Consider the following 20,060-nt stretch of genomic DNA (forward strand, 5'->3'; position numbering starts at 1 on the left):
CGTGATAATCTTAATATGGATAATACTTTAGAATATTTTAAATAATCTGGAATAAAATAAATATTTCAGTGGAGTTGCAGTGGAGTTTAAATATTTGCCATAGTAGGATACGGAATATTTTCTTTATCGCCAAAATAAAAAGAAATGGTGATAAGAACGACCAATAAGAGCGCTGCGTTATTATTGCTCGCCGCTCGATCCGGAATAGAGTAGAAGTATAATAAATGTGACACATATTTATTTTAATACTTTGCAGAAAAATCAATATCTTATCTGTTTTTATTCTCCCACATAGTATATCAGCATTTTAATTTTGTTTATAAACGTTTTATTAATTAAACTGAATCAGGATGAAAATTGAAATACTCCGATTGTAGTTATTAAAATATTACCTTGGTTTGGACAACAATAAAATATTAGATTGCGTGCGGAAAAGTGGCACTATCTATGCTAATGTTGTCCCACATGAAGTACTACTTTCTGAGCATAATCATTGTAAAATTATATATTCTGAACTATTAGTGATTGCACCAGTAAAAAACCACAATGCGAAATACGAATTTGCTGCTTCGAATTCAATATTATTACAAAACATCAGGGAATGATATTACGTAATCACACGTATCCTGAATTCTGTATTAGAATCATAATATCGATAATATATGTACAAAAGGTTACCAAAACACGAGGAGAGCAAAATTTCAAAATATATTAACGTAATATGGTTTGATACTTACACCACGTGCATTTATGAAAATATATGTCTACTTGTACAACATCCACTTAGCAAAATTACACCGCTTAGTAATAATATACCTAAAACATAAAATGAAGATACAGGAATCGACATCATTAAACATGTTTTCACCTCACACGTTAACAAGACAAAGCCGAGGAAAATGTTTTACTATAATTTAATATTTCTCTGTTACATGTTAGATACGCTTTTAGGAAGGACTTAGTTTAAGGATTTTTGGGTACCTTAAATGAAACCACACATAAGAAGGATACTAAGCGTAAACTACATCACAGTATTTCCGTTGCTTACGGATTTAGGAAGTCCAAAGTTCAAACGGGCCACTGAAATTGTACCTCAAGGTCCGTAAAACGGTGCGTAATCTGAAAGTGCACTTTATACTGGGTAAGCGGTCAACTCGATTTTGCTTGCTGTTGAACTGGCTTAATAATTATGAGGCTTCGCCGTGTAAGAAGCTTATGGTTTTGGGTAGTATAGTTGTTAAAGTTAATCCGATTTTTTTGTTAGCAAACAGAACCGTATCTACCTAGTTATAGTCAATACTTAGCTTTTTGGCTAGAGTGGCTTGGCGAAGCAAAGTGGCTGGCAATAAGTTGAACAAGAAATCCAAGGACATTATCTAGCCGAGCTCAGTTGAGTAGCGATTTTAATAATTCCATTAGATACAGATGCTGTTAAGTTAGGAGGTTCTAAAAAATATATTCGTTGTTTTTTCACTCCTAACTCTTCCCAAAATTGTAAATATAATGAGTAGCTATTGTTAATGTACATTTACTTTTGTAAAAATATTTTCTATTACGTCAATATCCAGAAAAATTAAGGATTACGTTGGTATGGATTGGTCGTCCCCATTCCTCTTAAGCGGAAATATTTTTACATATTCAGTAACTGTTATAAGCCAACATGTTCAAGGATTTTGAATTGGTTTTAACAAGAATGTTACTTTTTTATTAAGTAAAAATGTTTTCTTTCTGTTCTTAATAAAATCCTAAAATATCAAAACTAATCTTCTTCTTCCTCGCGTTTTCCCGGCATTTCGCCAAGGCTCATGGGAGTCTGGGGTCCGCTTGACAACTAATCTCAAGATTTGACATAGGCACTAGTTTTACGAAAGCGACTGCCATCTGACCTTCCAACCCAGGGGGTACACTATGTCTTGTTGAGATTAATCCGGTTTCTTCACTAGTATAATATCAAATGATATCTCGTACATAAGTTCCGAAAAACTCATTGGCACGAGCCGGGATTCGAACCTGCGACCTCCGGATTGCAAGTCGCACGCTCTTACCGCTAGGCCACCAGCGCTTTTGAAAACCTTTTGCTCTAATGCAATAATCTATATATTAATGTATGTTATATATGTTACGGGTAATGTTAGAAGGTTCATTAAACTCTAGTTTACCCTGGTATAACTAGTATTACTCAAGCCTCTTGGGTAAAGTCCGAAAATGTATACAACATTAATCTGTATTCGGTGTTTACCCGTACACGTCTAGGTCTACCCAACACTGGTTGGGTAATGTGTATTGCCCGATACAAATAAAAGTTCATTTAATTTTCGGGGTTTATCCAAAAGCTTGGGTAGTACTAAGTATACCCAGGTAAACTTATGTTTACTTACCCTTCTAGTGTTGCCCGTAATATTTAAGTAGGGTTAAAAAGAGGTTGACAAATTATTACGGGAAATAAATCCACGCGGACGAAGTCGTGGGCAACAGCTAGTATAATATAAAATTATTATACCATTAGTCTAGACCACAAGAACAATATTTGCTGGATCATTTATCTTTATTCTCGCCTGTCATCGTCGTATTGATACTGTTAAGGGTTTTAATAAATCATCGCTCACCCTTACTATCTGTTCTGTGTTTCTTGTCGAATGAAGGAAAAAGTTACTGAACTTATTTATGTGTGTCAAAAGTATATCTACCTACATAACAGATTAAGCTTAACAGCTTTTTGTTTTAAGGTTCGGCCTCATATTTACTTAAAAACGTTGGCATAAGCAGAAGACATGACAATAAGTCACGAGGCACAACGCCGGAATCGGCAACGGCATATATCGCCTTATGCCAGAAATGCAACCGGGTATTTTACATATTTGCAATTTGCAACATGAACATTTATATACTGCCACATTGCTGATCAATTATCTAGCAAACCGGAGTACTAGACTTCAAGTACCCTGTTGTTCTATGTTTGTTTTGTTATTATTTTTAGGTACCCTCAAAGAGAATTTTGTCCATGGTATTGTTTGCAGAGTGACAGAGCGTGATTGATGGTGGAGCGTGGTGATGGTGTTTTGCCTTATGGTTGACTAATAGAGAATACCTATAGTGGCGTTAAGTCCACCTGCTGTACTCTTTTTATGTGCTAAAGAAGAGGGCTTCGATAGTTTAGATAAATTGGAAAAATAACACAAGCAGTTGACTATTCAGCACCAGATATACATTATTATAATGTAAATAAACAAATATACTTCAAGTATTCAAATATGGAATACTAGAAAAATAACTTAACTCAACAATGTGCAATAAAGTTTAAAATAAATAACAGATGGTTGTCGACGCAAGACTCACCGTATGACGCGATGGCTCCTTCCTTCTCACTGTTTGTCCAGTTTACTCAACAGCTTTAGGTACTTTATGTGAAATTATAATTTTCTCACCTAATAGATAATCTACGGATCTTGGATCGAGTTTAGCTAGCTGGTCCTTAGAGTGTATGTACTGGGCTCGTAACCGTCTTCGTTTCTTCTCCCTGGCCCAGTCTTCTGCCAGGTTCCTCCCGTCGAGTCTGCGACCTTCTCGACTCGGGTGTTCGGGATCCGGGGTTACCGTGGGCAAGAAATGTCTTCTGCCTCCTCCCATAATTACCTGTAATAAACGCAAATTTCAAATTATCTCTTAAACGATAGGATAGAGCAGATTGGGAGAGCTTCTCCAACATTATATTTATTTATGATAAAGATCGAGTAATACGGCTACGAAGTTTGCAGTCCATGTTATTGGGCAATGGGCGTGAATATTTTTGATTCTAAATAGTATTGAATAATTTATTTATACATAACAAACACTCAATTCAGTACCTCCTGTAGATTTGTTGTCTACTTGAGACGTATCAATATATTTAACGCCGATTTTTACAAATTCAGACAACCCTATCTAATTAGAACTCAACAAAACTTCCGCAATCAATGACCTTACATGGCAAGCATACGTCACGTATAGTCGTATATCATACACACATGATTATTGATTACCTACTCTTTCACGTCCTAACTATGAAAAACCAACAAGTTAACAGTAGGTAAAAGCGTACGCAGACTTCCTGAACTCTTGTTCGAATAATATATTCTTTTGTAGTGACAAATAAGATTCACTACTACTCCAGTCCCACGCAATTTCGAAATATTTGGCAATGCCATTTTATTAGGATTCTGTGTTGAAAGCAATAAAAGAGACAACTTAGGATCTCCATATACATTGTTACGAATATGAGGACATGGTATGTAAATTTTGTGAGTGCTCTAAGGGTAAATGTGGAGTTTGTTATTTTTATTGCAAATTGACTTTTATTTTTGTTTTATTATGTTTTGTGATTTGACTAAGGCTTAAACCTTTTTACTTTATCCAATAATATAACATTACATATGTGCGCCATGAAACATATTATGCGAATAAAAGATTTTTTATTGAATAAGCAGCGACGGCCCCAGGGTCAGTCCAGACTGGCAAGCGTTTATAGGCTACGGTAACCGATTACAACTATGTGGGATGTTTACTTGTTTAGGCTATAGTAAAGTTTATATATTAAGAGGTAAACTAATAACACAATAACTAAGAAGTTACGGGTAGGTAATACCTAAGGGAAGGCCGGGTAAACACGAACGCTGGGTAATCGCAAACGCAGCTGTTTCACTACGTTAGAATTAGACATGATTCTCAATTCAATCATCGCCTTCTTAAAAATCATGCCATCACTAGTGCCAAGCGACTAGCGGAGCGTTATGGGTGCACATGGGATTCAAGCTAAAATGAATTCATTCATATTTACTTTCGTTGCAATTTTCCCATAAATTAACCACAGTGTAACTTATAAAGTAATAATAGTTCTAACACGACATTTATTATCATAAATAATAATTAGATCTGAGGATTCATTTACGAGAATTCAAGACTAGAGTAAATAGGTATCTCATAGGTAAGCGTGCTCCACCGTAGACCGCATCATCACTTACCATCAGGTGTGATCGTGGTCAAACGCCTGCCTATCCGTCATAAAAAAAAAAGAATTGCATACGGCTCGGCCAAACAAAACCTAAAATTATGTATTTTTTTGTTTACTTTACGAACGTTCGGCATTGCACCGTACCTATAGAATTAAAATTGGCTCTTTAACGTGTGTAAAGCATATTTTGCTATTTTTAATTTAAATCTAATTTAAATGTAATTATCTATTTAACTCTGATACTCCTTTCAAAAATGTAATTCTTCATTTTATTACGTTCGTTTCAAATGAACCCTTAAAAGTGCCAAGACGGGCAGTCGTATTCACTTCTTGGCTAACGTTGTGATTTTTGCCGGGCAATATGTACGTTATAAAAATTTAAGTTTAGTATTGACTAATCTGTCGTGCATGTGTAAAATGAGAACGATCATAATGGCCCCATTAGGTGTTCGTGATTACCCGACCAGTGTCGGGTAAACACGAATACTTAGATGTTTTGTTTTTGTTATAAAAGTTGATTAAATAAAGAGAAATTAATATTGTTGTATTGTTGTTGTAAAGTACGATAAAATACCTTTCTGAAGAAGCTATTAAAGTTAACTACAAATACTAGGTACACAGGTAACCTACAATTACCCCGCCTTCCCCTACGACTTGTAGGTACAGCACAACACAATACCTCCAGTTGTAGCGAGACTTACGAGAAAAGTGGCACAGTAATTTATTTATCCTTTTTTTACAAACTCGAAGGCAAATGCAACATCGCTAAACGCCACAACGACAACATAAAATACAGCTATGTGATAGAGACAGCTGTATTTTATGTTGTCGTGTCTGTACCTGTGCTTATACTTCATAAAGTCGACGGCAAATATCTGTTTAGATCTTATGGAGTAGGTGCAAAAATAAAAACATATCTTTGATGTCGACTGTACAAAGTATGTAGAAAAATGTCATCGTGTTGCTGCGATATATTAACACTAAACTAACAACCATATTTTTAGCTTTGTTCGCTCGACTGTAATGTGAGGGCGCCGCAGGTCTGTGCCGTTCAATGCGAGTAAACGAGCGTGCTCCATGTGTTGTACTCCAATAGAATAGCGTAAACAAGCACCGGAGGCGCTTCTCTATCTAAGCGCGATTTTTTGACTATATTAAAACGTGAGGGTGCTGAATGTCCCGGAGCAATCAAATGTAAATACCAGCTCGTAAATCACAATCCACTTACATTGATGCTTCTCCCCGGCTCATTCTCCACCAGCTGCATTGCGATGTCCTTGCAGTCCTTCCTCACAGTTGGAGGAACTCGACTGTCATCCTCCCAATATCTGGAAGGTGCATGCGCGTACAACGCTGCCGGTGTTGCGTGAGTGATGCGCGCCGTCGTTACTATGCCGCTTGATTTTCCTGTTTCGCAAGCATTAAGATATGTTAATTATATGGATTCTTGTGTTTATTTATATATATACCTAATACTGAGAGTACAAGCCCCTTAAAGCTTACTAGGTTTTGGGCCTAAAAAAATATATTTTAAAACATATTTAAAACCGGGTCTATTGTGAATTTATTTTGTTACCTTTATTTCTAACGTTTCGACGCAGGTTTGACTGGTCGTGGTCGCGGATAACTGATGTTAAATATGTGTTAAAAACGCGAAAGTTTTAAATGTTAACAAAACCCTCAATCGACCCAAATTGCGACGATTAACTGAATGCCTGAGAGTAAAGCCAGAGTCCCAGATGCAAATTACTGCGGCTAGTACTCTAAACTTCTAAAACGCTACAAACCTCAAAAGGTATTTCATGGACGACACTTGCGCCAAAATATATTAAATTTTCCAGATACATCCATCACTTGACAACATTTCTGCTGACATCCAAAGCATCATGCCAAAATCGGAAGACTAGATGGCGTGTTAAGACATAACTACATTTTTAAAATAGGTACAGTCTACTAAAATTGCATCTCAGTAGAATTGTTTCGACAACGGACAATCTCAAAATGTTAGGAGTTTAAAAAACCTTTTTTTTAAATTATCCAATTTTATAGGTTTACTATGGGCTTATTCACATACTTAGGCGTACTTGATATCGGGTACCTATGGTAACCTGAAGCAATAGAGTTAGACCAAGCTAAGTAGGCAGCAATTTTGACAGCCCAGACTGTGCAAGTGTCATTTATACGTTATACATAATTTCATAGAAGTAAGTAAGTAAGTAAATATGCTTAATTGCACCAACAATTATACATTTTACATACATGTAAAACTGCAAATAAATATTAGAGGAAAATAGAACCAGGTAACAACAGGCGGTCTTATCGCTAGAAAGCGATCTCGTCCAGACAACCTTTAGGTAGCAGGATATTTAGAACTCATACAAAAGTCAACAGACTATTAAACACAAACACACATAGGTACTACTTATTTAAGTATTCAAACAATACACTAATAAATATACAATATAATACAATATTTATTTATATTTTTACTTAGACATATACAATATATAAAATGGCAACTTAAGGTAGAGATGGAAAGTATAGTTTCTTCAGATTTTTGAGTTTGGCGTTTAAAATATTGCTTACGGTATTTGGCGTATGTGCTATACAAAATCGCTGCCAACTTGTCTTGGTCTAACTCCGCCTTTAGGTAGATTTTAGAAACCTTATATTTAAGGAAATATAGGATAACAGTCGTCTCATTTAAAAGAAACCATACAACTGCTAATCCGATATCAAAACAGATATAACTCGTATTTCAAACCAAGTTACTTACAATAAAATAACTCTATTAATAGGTACGCTTGTCGCTGAGATAAATAATCTTTCATAGGTTCATACTATCTCAGGCGGTTGGAAAAGAAATTGCGTAGTGATTTTCTAGTAGATGGTAGCATAGTTTTGGGACTAAACAACTCTTTTACATAATAATAAGTTTTAGGCAAAAATATTTTTTTTGGTACAAGCTTTTACCGCTGACTGTACTTTTCTTTCCACATGCAACTACTAATTCTTAAAATCTCAACCACAATTAGGTTACGTTGTTTTGTCACAGAGTTCCTATGGCCACCTCCTGCATATTGCATTGTCACCCGACTTACATAATATATGTATGCAAAGTCTCAGCTTCATTGGAAGTCGGGAAGTGGGTCAAATTTAACTTGCGAGATTTGACCTGTACAAACATAGTAACATGACAGGCGTTTCGGCAGCTATTCCGTTCTATTCAGACAACTTATTAAGAACGGTTTTTCAATATTCATTATTATAAATAAACGTGTTATAATGATAAAGTAATAAAATATGAAATATGTATATTATTATTATTCTTACATTAACAGTATATTTTTATGTTCATTACGACTTTTAAAGGAAACTACCATTAACCCTCATCACTCAGTGTAAGTAGTCATGAATTGGAACAAGTATAAATTAAAAAAAATGGAAAAGTGAAAAACACTAGTTTGCTAAAACCAACTTTCCGCACGCTAAACAGCTACGTAAAGTAGCACTTTTAAAGCAACTGTATTAAAAAAATATAAGTATATGGAAGCCGATACAAACATTTGGCTCATTAAAAAACTGTATTTTAGTAGCTTCATTTTAAATAAGTAGGTTTGTTTTTGTAGCCACCGCACATTATTAATTTATTACTGACACGTTTATTTTCACCATATACAACTATAAATTATATATATATTCATAAATCAGCATTGAACATCAGCGTCTCGGAAAACGTATTTCTTCTAATACTCGTATGAACATGTAATCGAATTTCCAACGTATTCTGTGTTAACTCAGACGTGAAAGTGCTAAAGCGCTTCCAAATGTTACTTACATCAATAATTCAAATAAACTTGTTCAAACCTTGGACGGCGGCACATCATTTACCTTTTTGGTATACTTATAAGTAAGAATATGTAGTAATAAAGTCATATTATATAATATTTTTTAAATACATAAAGAGCACTTATGTAGGCAGTGTGATTGTTTTAAGAAGATATGGGACTGGTCATTTCTCCATACAAACGTGCTCGACTTTTTCCTTCGTGGTTTGTGACTCTATAGCAATTATTTATTAAACACACATTTATATAATCAATAAGTATTTATGTTGGACTGTTTTACTTTTTTGATATTTTTATTTTGTAAGCACCTCAAAAATCGGAAAAAACGGCCTTATTCATTGGGCTGCAAAAACCATTAAAAATTTTAATACCATTAAAATCTGATATCAATATCAATAAGACAAAAAAGCAAACCAGATGAACACAGATAATTTTATTGTCATTTTTCGCGTAAGTTGCAGTTATCCTTATCGCACTAATTTTAGGAGCCGCCCCTGTTAGTGCGATAAGTACATTCACCTAAAATTCTCAAAAAGTCATCTCCAGTATCCTCTTAAGTACAAAAGCCGGCGCCGAATGTCTAAGGAAATATTGACAAATTAGTACAAATGTCCTGCCAGCTCTTATGAATCCCGTACGCAAGCGATTCGCCAGTGTCGACAATTTATCTTAATGTAACTACATAGGTATAAATTAGGTAGCATTGACAGGCTGTATATCAATTAGCTTTGTTAAGCCTTACATGCGAGTTCTAGGCATAGACGTGATTTGCTTCTAAATATAAATGGATTGAGAAATGACTTTGATTAAATAAAAGTACGTAAGTAGAAATAACAAGTACGCAATAGCTTATAAATTTACCTTATAGGTACTTATTTTATTTTCGACACTTTATCTATTATTTAAAGATATGTAGCAGAGAGGTGATGGTCTTGGCATTATATTCATGACCACTAACTAGTCGTCCGTCAAATAATAAATTAGCGTGCGTAGGTTGTCGCGAACGTATTGCGAACCAGCTAATATTTGCCAACGTCATGGAGTAGATGGCGTTAGTAGTCACGTTTAAGTAACCGCTTCTAGGTTATTGGGATTTTTTGAGGGAAGTTGAGAGGGTAGATGAGAACGACAGTAGGAAAAAGGAGGTTGTGTGCGAACAAATCGACGCGGCAGTGATATTTGCTTTTAGATCAAGTCAAGAACGTTCTTATGGTGTTATTAGAATAATGATGTGTCTCTGGTATATTGTGACCAACGTTATCAGTACTCAGAGTGAACAGTGATCCAGTGAGGCTAATATGAACTTAAGGTAAACTTTATGTGAGGAATGGGGTCGCTATAAGGGGAGGTTTGGAGGCGACTATTAAGCTCATGAAACCAGGTGGATAATCATGTGATACTCATGTTATATGTAGGTAATAAAGTCGGACACCAGCACAACTCATATCGTCATCTCACTAACATCCAGGCCTCATAGGTATGTAGTACATTTACATATCGCTTTCCAGTATCCGTAAAAGCATTAGCTCATTCGATAGGTTAATAAGTATGGTGAGCTTGACGACATGGTGGAGCATGCTGGGAATTTTTATTCACATGCACTGTTATCATCATCAAAAGTAACATATGTTTATCTCTAACTACAACTAACGAGCTACAATATTTGGTTCATTTAATTCAATTTAATGTTTTATTTCAACCATGAAGCCCATATTTATATTATTTCTACCAAAAAGGTATTCAGCAGGCGAATGTTAGTGGTTCACCTGAGCACATAGGCAATTGAGTGAGTACCTACATACATTTTAACTGAACATTCTTGCTCTTTGATATACAAGAGATTGCAAGTGTCAGTAGGTATCATAATATAGTTTATAAAAAGCAGATATATAAATACATACTTTCACGATTATTAATATTTTGCGACAAAGGGTAGTCTGAATTAAAAAGCTCTCTTTAATCTTTGAAAACAGTGTGTTTATTAGCCCTATAGCAGCTATAAGCAGTGGAATGGAATTTCAAGTTATGGTTTTGAATGATATAAATATTTAAATTTTTATGTTTTAGAACCAGTATTTGTCACTAATTGATGTGATAAAAATGTTTGTGTTTTACCAGAGCAGCAAAGTTAGTTTTCAACTCACGTGCCTTGAAACACTCGCAACGCTCAAGATTTTACTTTTACGCTCATGATTATATGTGACGTTACTAAACAGATTCAACATTTCTATGTTTTTAACATGGATGAATGAGAGAGTGGCAAAGATTGTCACATCAGATAATATAGTTATCTCTACTGAATAATTAATAATCAAACGAACTTACCTGTGAAGTTTGATTACAATTATGCGAGTATCCAAATCCAAGACAACAAATATAATTTACTAGCAGCAGTACACGTTATCGTGTAGTCCAAGTCACACATTTTAGAGATTATAGTATTTAAAAAACAAGTTCGCGCTGTCCCTCTCACTCGCTACCCTGCGTTCCTGCTTCGACATCGCTCCTCCAGTACTCATTATTTCAGAGTTATTTTTGTGTTATTAACAGAGACTATTTTATTTTCATTTTTGGGGATGGGGGGCGGGTCTTTGTTGTCTTGGATTTGGATACTCGCATAATTGTAATCAAACTTCACAGGTAAGTTCGTTTGATTATTAATTATACTTCGTATCCAAATCCAAGACAACAAATATAATTTACTAGCAGATGTTCAGAGCTTTGTATTTAAATTCAAATCCTGAATGCGAAAATAAAATAAAATATCGATATCAAATCAGTATGTTACGAACATACTGATATTATTGATTTTGACTAAAGAGAACAACGTACCACCTAGAAGTTATTAATTTATATCCAATTTAAATAATTATTTATGTATCCACATAGTATAAATGTAAAATGTATGTATAGCATAATAAAATTAAGGAGTGAAATTGCTCTTGGTATTTCATTTCGTTAATATTAAAAAAGTATAAAACTTTCTTTGATTTCACTGTAGTATATTGATAAAGTTGTATATATCTTAATATTCACAAGGTACAACTATTTTTATGTCATTTACAAGCCGGCGACGCCATTAAGTGTAAATGTGTTTTCAAGCTTTAGTTGGCTCTAAATAAGTTTTAGATGGGCATTTTCTGTGTGTAACCATATAAACAAACCATTTTGTATAATTTAGAATTTACCAACCATTCTCTGGATGTAATTACAACGGAGACAAACAAGCATACGGCCTGCCTGATGGTAAACAATCACCGTAGCCTATGAATGCCCGCTACTGCAGAGGTATATTACATGCGCGTTACTGACCATAAAATATAATCTAATTTTATGTTACGACACTTTAAAGTTAATTTTGAATACAGCAATCAATACTTTCCTCGGTAAATAGCCTTTGAGTGAGGTAGATAAAGGAGAATTTTCTTCATTGTAAAGCTACCATAAATATCAAGGCTATATGTAAGTACTTTAAAACTAAGTCTGGACAATTACTAGTAGAGTATCCTGTAGGTATTAAGTATTTGAAACTTATCACTTTGAAAATATAGATGGACTAATTTTAGTTATTACCACAGATCAAGAAATAGTAATATGATATTATTTATAACTAAATAGCTAATCTCATCTGCTTATGCGTATCTGAACGATGATGGCTACTACGCTAACAAGTGGCAAGGAACTTAGGTAGATTATGTGTTGAGTTATGATATATTTGTGAACAAAATATCTGGCATGACTTGTAACTTGTACTTCATTTTAAGGAGTAACATTTTTTAACGTTACCTACAATAAAACTGTACAGCGACGAAAAATGAAAACTATTTAAGCTTTATTTTACAGCAAGACAATATGACAACCCGAGCATTTACATTTCAGACAATAATAATGTTATTGTTAAAGGATTTCAACCCTTTATTGCGATTATTAATCTAGCTACTTAGCGCAAGCGACTGCAACACGTGGCAGCATAACTCTAGTTGCATGGTTGCACAATTTACAGCACTTATTTCGCGTCGCGGGATAGTGCATCAACGGCGGTTCACCTCTTGTTTGATGCGGCGATGTTCCCCTGAAGTTTGGAGCTGAGAATCCGTAAGTAAATTGTACCGGATTTATTACATTAGGCTCGTTGATATGGTATATTCTTGACAGCATATCAAAGCTGACGTTTGAAGTTATTAGGAGTATATAACAGCGTGATATGAGTACGAATCATAAATTTGGGTTAAAGGGTTTACAGATATATTTTTTCCTATATGTTGTTTACATACAGCATTTCTTTGTCTGTAAGGGCAATGACATTGCGTACATTTTGTTTAAGGTATTTTAGGCCGCATTAACACCTATTAAATTACCTCAGCGTAACAAGAACCTCCTTTATATTTCATTATTTTTACAAGTCCTGTAAACTTTAGCTCAACCTTAAATATTTTTGCTCTTTAGTCCCTTATATTTACATGCGTAAAGCTACTTCCAATACTATTAAAGTCTTCAATCATTACATTGGCATCAACACTGTTATAGTAGAGCAACGTTATATATCTTTGACGATATCATTTTGAGATATGTATAATGACCGACTGTAGACCGAAGAGCGAAGTGACCGAAGAGCGTAGCGACCGAAGTGCGAAGCGACCGAAGAGCGAAGCGACCAAAAGGAGCAAAGCAACCGAAGAACCAAATGACCGAAGCATTATAACCTCGACACTTAAAATGAAGCACATATAGCCTCGACGCTGCGGAAATGGAGGCCTCGATACGATTATTGTGGAATTGTATAGTACATATAACTTAAAGTGCGGCATATATCTTCGTCACTGCGACAGCTGCGACAGCGGACCCCTTGACACAATTATTGTGGAGTAATGATAGCATCCTCACTATGACGTGGGGCAAACTTAGCCTCAACACTACGACAGCAGAGCCCTCGACACAATGATTGTGGAGTAATGATAGCCTCCTCACTATTAAAGTGGGGTACATATAGCCTCGACGCTGTGAAAGCGGAGCCCTCGACACAATATTGTGGAGTAATGATAGCCTCTTCACTATTAAAGTGGGGCAAATATGGCTTCAACGCTGTGAAAGCGGAGCCCTCGACACAATGACTGTGGAGTAATAATAGCCTCTTCACTATTAAAGTGGGGCAAATATAGCTTCGACGCTGTGAAAGCGGAGCACTCGACACAATGGTTGTGGAGTAATGATAGCCTCATCACTATTAAAGTGGGGCAAATATAGCTTCAACGCTGTTAAAGCGGAGCCCTCGACACAGTGATTGTGGAGTAATGATAGCCTCATCACTATTAAAGTGGGGCAAATATAGCTTCGACGCTGTTAAAGCGGAGCCCTCGACACAATGGTTGTGGAGTAATGATAGCCTCATCACTATTAAAGTGGGGCAAATATAGCTTCAACGCTGTTAAAGCGGAGCCCTCGACACAATGTTTGTGGAGAAATGATAGCCTCTTCACTATTAAAGTGGGGCAAATATAGCTTCGACGCTGTTAAAGCGGAGCCCTCGACACAATGATTGTGGAGAAATGATAGCCTCTTCACTATTAAAGTGGGGCAAATATAGCTTCGACGCTGTTAAAGCGGAGCCCTCGACACAATGATTGTGGAGTAATGATAGCCTCATCACTATTAAAGTGGGGCAAATATAGCTTCAACGCTGTTAAAGCGGAGCCCTCGACACAATGATTGTGGAGTAATGATAGCCTCATCACTATTAAAGTGGGGCAAATATAGCTTCGACGCTGTGAAAGCGGAGCCCTCAACACAATGGTTGTGGAGTAATGATAGCCTCTTCACTATTAAAGTGGGGCAAATATAACCTCGACGCTGTGAAAGCGGAGCCCTCGACACAATGATTGTGGAGTAATGATAGCCTCTTCACTATTAAAGTGGGGCAAATATAGTACCATGTCGACATCTCATTTATAAGAAAATATTTATTTAATATGTGTTTTAATTTTGAACTATTAATTAATGTGCATTATAAAATTACATTAAAACTTTAATCAACACAGTTAATACCGATTTTCTGTTTGATGAATATCTTGTTGCACAGTAAACCTAAGCTTCTAAGTACTCACGGAAAGGAGAATTATTATTAGACGGAGTCCACAATATTACACAAATCAAGTATATCTTTCCATAATATATTTCATTTTAAAATTATATTATATTATGTTAATCAAAGCTGTCTAATAATAACAAAGCGGGTAACTAACTGATGATCAAATTTAGGAGGCGACCACATCGATTGGACCCAAGACTCGACGATACCGCGATGTCCGATTAAAGCCTACTACCTAATCCGTCATGATCCATACGATAGATTCACTATGGCCCTTATATGGGGCATGGGGCGCACGGTATCGGAGCACGCATAGCACGTCCCGTTTGTATACGTCGATTAATGGCATTAAACACTTTAAACTGTCAGTCAGACTAAATAGTCTTCTAATGTCTTATAGATTGTGTATTGATTGACATTACTCCTGTATATTTATACCTATAGGTATCCTCATAAGACGCTCATTAAACTTGTTGGTACTGTGTATGTACATTTGCATAAAGACGCGTTTTGTTATCATTCATAGGCACTTATTACCAATCGGCAAGGATTACCATTGTTATCTGTTTTATTGTATGGTAGGGTAGATCGGACATGGTAAAAGCCGCTTTCGTGAAACGATTACCTAGTATATATTAACTTTATTCAGATATGGTTTGTATATTTAAATCTGTACGCGAAAGCATCTCGTAAAAAAAAAATTGTGAGTGAACATTGCATTTTATGCAATCATAAATCATATTATATTAGTAAATAATACTATAATAGTACGTATTACAATTATTTAAAGTTCAAATTGTAATCTATTTGTAGCCCCATACTTATTTTTTCCGTAATTTATTTATTCAAAAAAGAAGGTAGTTGTAGTAAGTGATTTCGTATGAACGTAAAAATTACTTACTTGATTTCTTAGGTAATAAGTTTATTACGCTAAACGAATATACCTACAATTTCAAATTGAAAGTTTAACTGCCATGTAAGTATGGCAAACGAGACTAGACTTGCCGAGCTGAATAAACATCAATTTTTCGTTCGAGGGTACGGCGGTCCGCAGTTCAAATAATGTTTTGATTCTATACTTCTTATTCAGCGCACAATAAACATTAATCGAAACACAATTAGGTACACATATTTAGAGGAACACTATTTTGGCGAAAATACGTGTGACTCGGACTAACACAAAAACATGTAATGAGTACTGGAGGAGCGATGTCGAAGCAGGAACGCAGCGTAGCGAGTGAGAGGGACAGCGCGAACTTGTTTTTTAAATACTATAATCTCTAAAATGTGTGACTTGGACTACACGATAACGTGTACTGCTGCTAGTAAATTATATTTGTTGTCTTGGATTTGGATACGAAGTATAATAAAAGGTAATCAGTAATCATTTATGAATCAGGTAGGTCTCAGTAAACATTCGTAATTCGTGTTTACTATAAATCCTATAAAACAAGTATTTATCATCAGTTTTTAAACACTGACTTAGTGACATTTTACCTTCAACAAGAGCCTTAGAACTCTTAAGTCTCACATTTCATTATATTGAAACCAAGTACCTAACTACATATTTCATTAAACATGTCGAAAATAATAAAAGGTGAAAGGACATTCAACTCGAATTTTAACGCCCAAAGCGGTAGAAATTTTTTCAATTATCAGTGAAGTGTCAGCAATTATCCAATTGTTCTCTTAAATGTCCTATGAATGGTGCCATTACCATACCTGCTCATACCTAACAGGTCAAACTGCTCAAACCTAAGTTTAAGTTGAACAAGAGGTTTAACTTATAATCTATATTTAGGTACCTATACGTTATGTTAATTTTGATATTTATATTTGATTATGTAGGGGACAAGGCACTTTACCTACGTGTTTAGATTGCTGTTGCTGTTGATCAACAATTCATTAACAAAATAATTAACATTTTAATATTAAAATAATAAGAATCAAAATATCACATTCATTGTTCTGTTTGGCGGAATAGTTGTTATAGTTAATAGTATCAAATTTGAAGTTTATTTATCATGCGGATAGTTGATATAATGCCTTGCCGACTGTTGTTGCTTACAAACCAGTTTAGGTCTGACCTCCGATTTGGTATGTTTTCTGTAACTTCGGGATCTAGTTATATTGGTGTTTATAATATTTTGTGAAAAGGATCATAATCTCTTATGAATCATGATGCTTTTGTATAACACGCATTGCTTGCAGAATATCCACTTTATCACAAATTATCAGCTCAGCCCTGATTTGACTCGTCGTGCGCGCAAGTGTGCGTGGTGTATGGAAACAATTTATACTGCGTGTCTTTTTAGAAAACGAATGTATCATGTTTAACGTATTAGGTAGGAACCAGATTTAACATTCGTTCGTTATACTTATATGATCTATAAATATTCTCTTAGAATGAAACAAAATTTATTTTATCAAGATTAATAAAATAATACAGTACAAATATTCTTTGTTGCTCACCAATATAAAAACGAAAATAACATACAGATTAAGCACATAACTCAAACTATGGTGCACAACAAGCGGTCTTATCGCTGAAGAGCAATATCTTCTAAACAACCAAACTAGGCTATTATAATCGTATGTTTTGCGCATCCATATCTTCACTAAGCTAAAATCAGAAGCATTCGCATTGCGTGTAATTCAAAATTCGAAATTAACCCTTTCACTTCGTTTGAAGGACTAGAACCACTCATAACATAAGAGATGTTAAGGAATGTCTTGCCTCATTGTTGTTTGTTGTTACAGTTGTAAGGTATTGGTACGGGTTGGTTTCTTAGAAGTTATAGGTATCATTTAGATGTAGTAACCTGTAACGTGCCTTAGTGAAAATGCAGGAGGCACTTGAAATCAGATTACAATTTGATGTCATAATATGTACACGGCTACCCAAACTCAAAGGACCAGGACCATCATTGAGACCCAATCAGAATCGCGCAGCCACTCCAATGGCACCAGCAAACTGCCAATAATGGGGCTCTCGCTAGATTTAACAGTTGGCATGCATGATATTGCTGTCCTGAAAAATAAACGGCTAAAAGGATTGTAAACGAATAAAGAACTGCCGAATATATTATGTTTAAATAATATTCACTTACTTTTTCTGTTCATGTAACTCAGCACAGTATCTTGATTCAACCACAATTAACATTCCAATCTAGAGATTGTCATCAGAGAATCAGTAAATATCAACTTGTATAACAGTAAATTGCAAAGGCAAAACTGTTTACTATAAGCCACCAGGCTATTATAATATGTTTGCACCTAAGCCATACCCTATAGGTATAAGGACTTCCTATTATTATTCAACCATTGATTCATAGTGTGGACAGTCACAGATTAGCGATTTGATATAAACTAATTAGATAAATATTAACTTAACTTCAGAATTGTGTATGTATCTATGTCATGTACATGCGATGACCCAAACCTAGGGTTAAAAATATTAAAATATATTATTATTGAGAAGACTTCAAATGAAAGGCATACTAATTATATGGGCTAGTGGTTTCTTTATTATCTATTTTATTCGAACAAAAACAGGTCCGGAGTGTTAGATAATTTAAAGAATAGTCACTAGCCATGCATAACTATTTTAATTTTGTTAAATGAAAGTGGAATCGAGCAGTAGATGTCAACTCAATCGAGTCTACTCGTCGTAGATGTACATATTAAGTACCTTCAACCTTCATACTCATAGTAATAATTACAAAGGCGGTAGAAGACCATGGTGGATACATTTCTGAATAAGATCAGAATTTCTCAAGTATTGTGTTATTTTAATAAATGTAATGACAGAAGGAATTCAGATATAATATCATCTATGTTGTATAATATCATCTTTAGAAACAATAAAAAGGACTTTATTATTAATTATTTTAGTATGCAAAAGCTCAGACCATTAAACCTTTAAAAGGAAGAGATTAATCATAAGCCAAATAATTATTGATAATTATTGATCGGGACACCTCAGCTTGTTAGCTTGTTTATCAGATTTAATCGGATTGAAATGCAGACTGGAGCTACACTATGATCCCAAGAATCATAATCACAATTAGAATCAGATGTCATTTTAATATTGCCGTGAAATATCGTAGTGTTAAGGCTGCACTCGACGCCAATGACCTCGCGCGTGTGGGCGGAGCTTTATACCCCTCACCGCACCACCCGCTGCAAAAGATCGAGCGCGCAGAGCTATACGTTCGAAATAGAATATCGCTTGCTCGCGCGTGCAATGCAGCACAGGTCCGTCTAGCAATACGACTTGCCTCGCACTGCCTCCGCAGAGGGGGGTAATGGTAGGAATCTAGGCGGAATTTAGGCTTATTGTTTTTAGGAATTGAGGCATAGTTTTATGAAATTGCAAAAAGCAAGAAAACCAAATCATTTTATAGTGTCCTGTGAGAATGATTGTAAAGTTCCATATTTTTGCAGAAGTAATATCGATCTAACTGAAAGAAATATAGTTGTGTAAATTAAAATAGATTTCCAGAAAAATATATCGTCGGTCATATCTTGTAGATTGTTATATATATTTTGCTGCTCAGAAAATATCAATCTTTAATATAAAATATGGTTCTGAATAACTTAGTTTTACGGTATTTTGCGGGAAGAGGAGCCGTAATTGGTTTATGTAAGACTCCTACAGTAGCAATAGTCACAAGACAGATTTATCAAAGTCTTATTCGTTGCCGTATCGTCATAAGTCACTGTGGACACCTGTCCTGTGTGGTTCTTCACCAGTGCACTCGAAGCTGCTCTTTCTTGGGCGGTGTATGCTAGCCTGTAATGTGACCATATGTCCATCCCTACGCTTCCTTGGCTCTTACTTTCTTGGTTCGGCCTCGATAGCCGAAGAAACTAAGAACGCTATGGGTACAAACAGTGGATAACCTCGGTGATGTCGAGTTTGTCAAGAGTTGAAGCAGTTGTACCGTACTAATGTTCAAGCATTCTTCGCCAGCACCATATCTCAAATGTATCTGTCCTATGATGGGTTTCAGTTTCAATGGTCTAGGTTTCGGACATGTAAAGAATATGATCGAGAAACCAAGGCGCCCGCATTAGTCTGATCCTTGTTTTATGTTATTCCATATGCATATCCTGGCGAGTCGTTTCACCGCAGCTT

At 35.4% G+C, this 20,060-nt stretch overlaps 1 protein-coding gene across 1 annotated transcript in view; it reads right to left on the bottom strand.

Annotated features, from left to right (window-relative positions):
- Positions 1-20,060, bottom strand: part of LOC133522862 (alkaline phosphatase-like) — a 181,653-nt gene that overhangs the window by 17,787 nt on the left and 143,806 nt on the right. The window contains exons 7-8 of the mRNA XM_061858325.1: positions 6,216-6,394; positions 3,426-3,633 (exon numbers count right to left, since the gene is read on the bottom strand). Coding sequence (XP_061714309.1) covers positions 3,426-3,633; positions 6,216-6,394 — 387 coding nt within the window. The remainder of the gene's footprint in view (positions 1-3,425; positions 3,634-6,215; positions 6,395-20,060) is intronic.

Source organism: Cydia pomonella, chromosome 11 (assembly GCF_033807575.1).
Source record: "Cydia pomonella isolate Wapato2018A chromosome 11, ilCydPomo1, whole genome shotgun sequence".
Taxonomy (NCBI): domain Eukaryota; kingdom Metazoa; phylum Arthropoda; class Insecta; order Lepidoptera; family Tortricidae; genus Cydia; species Cydia pomonella.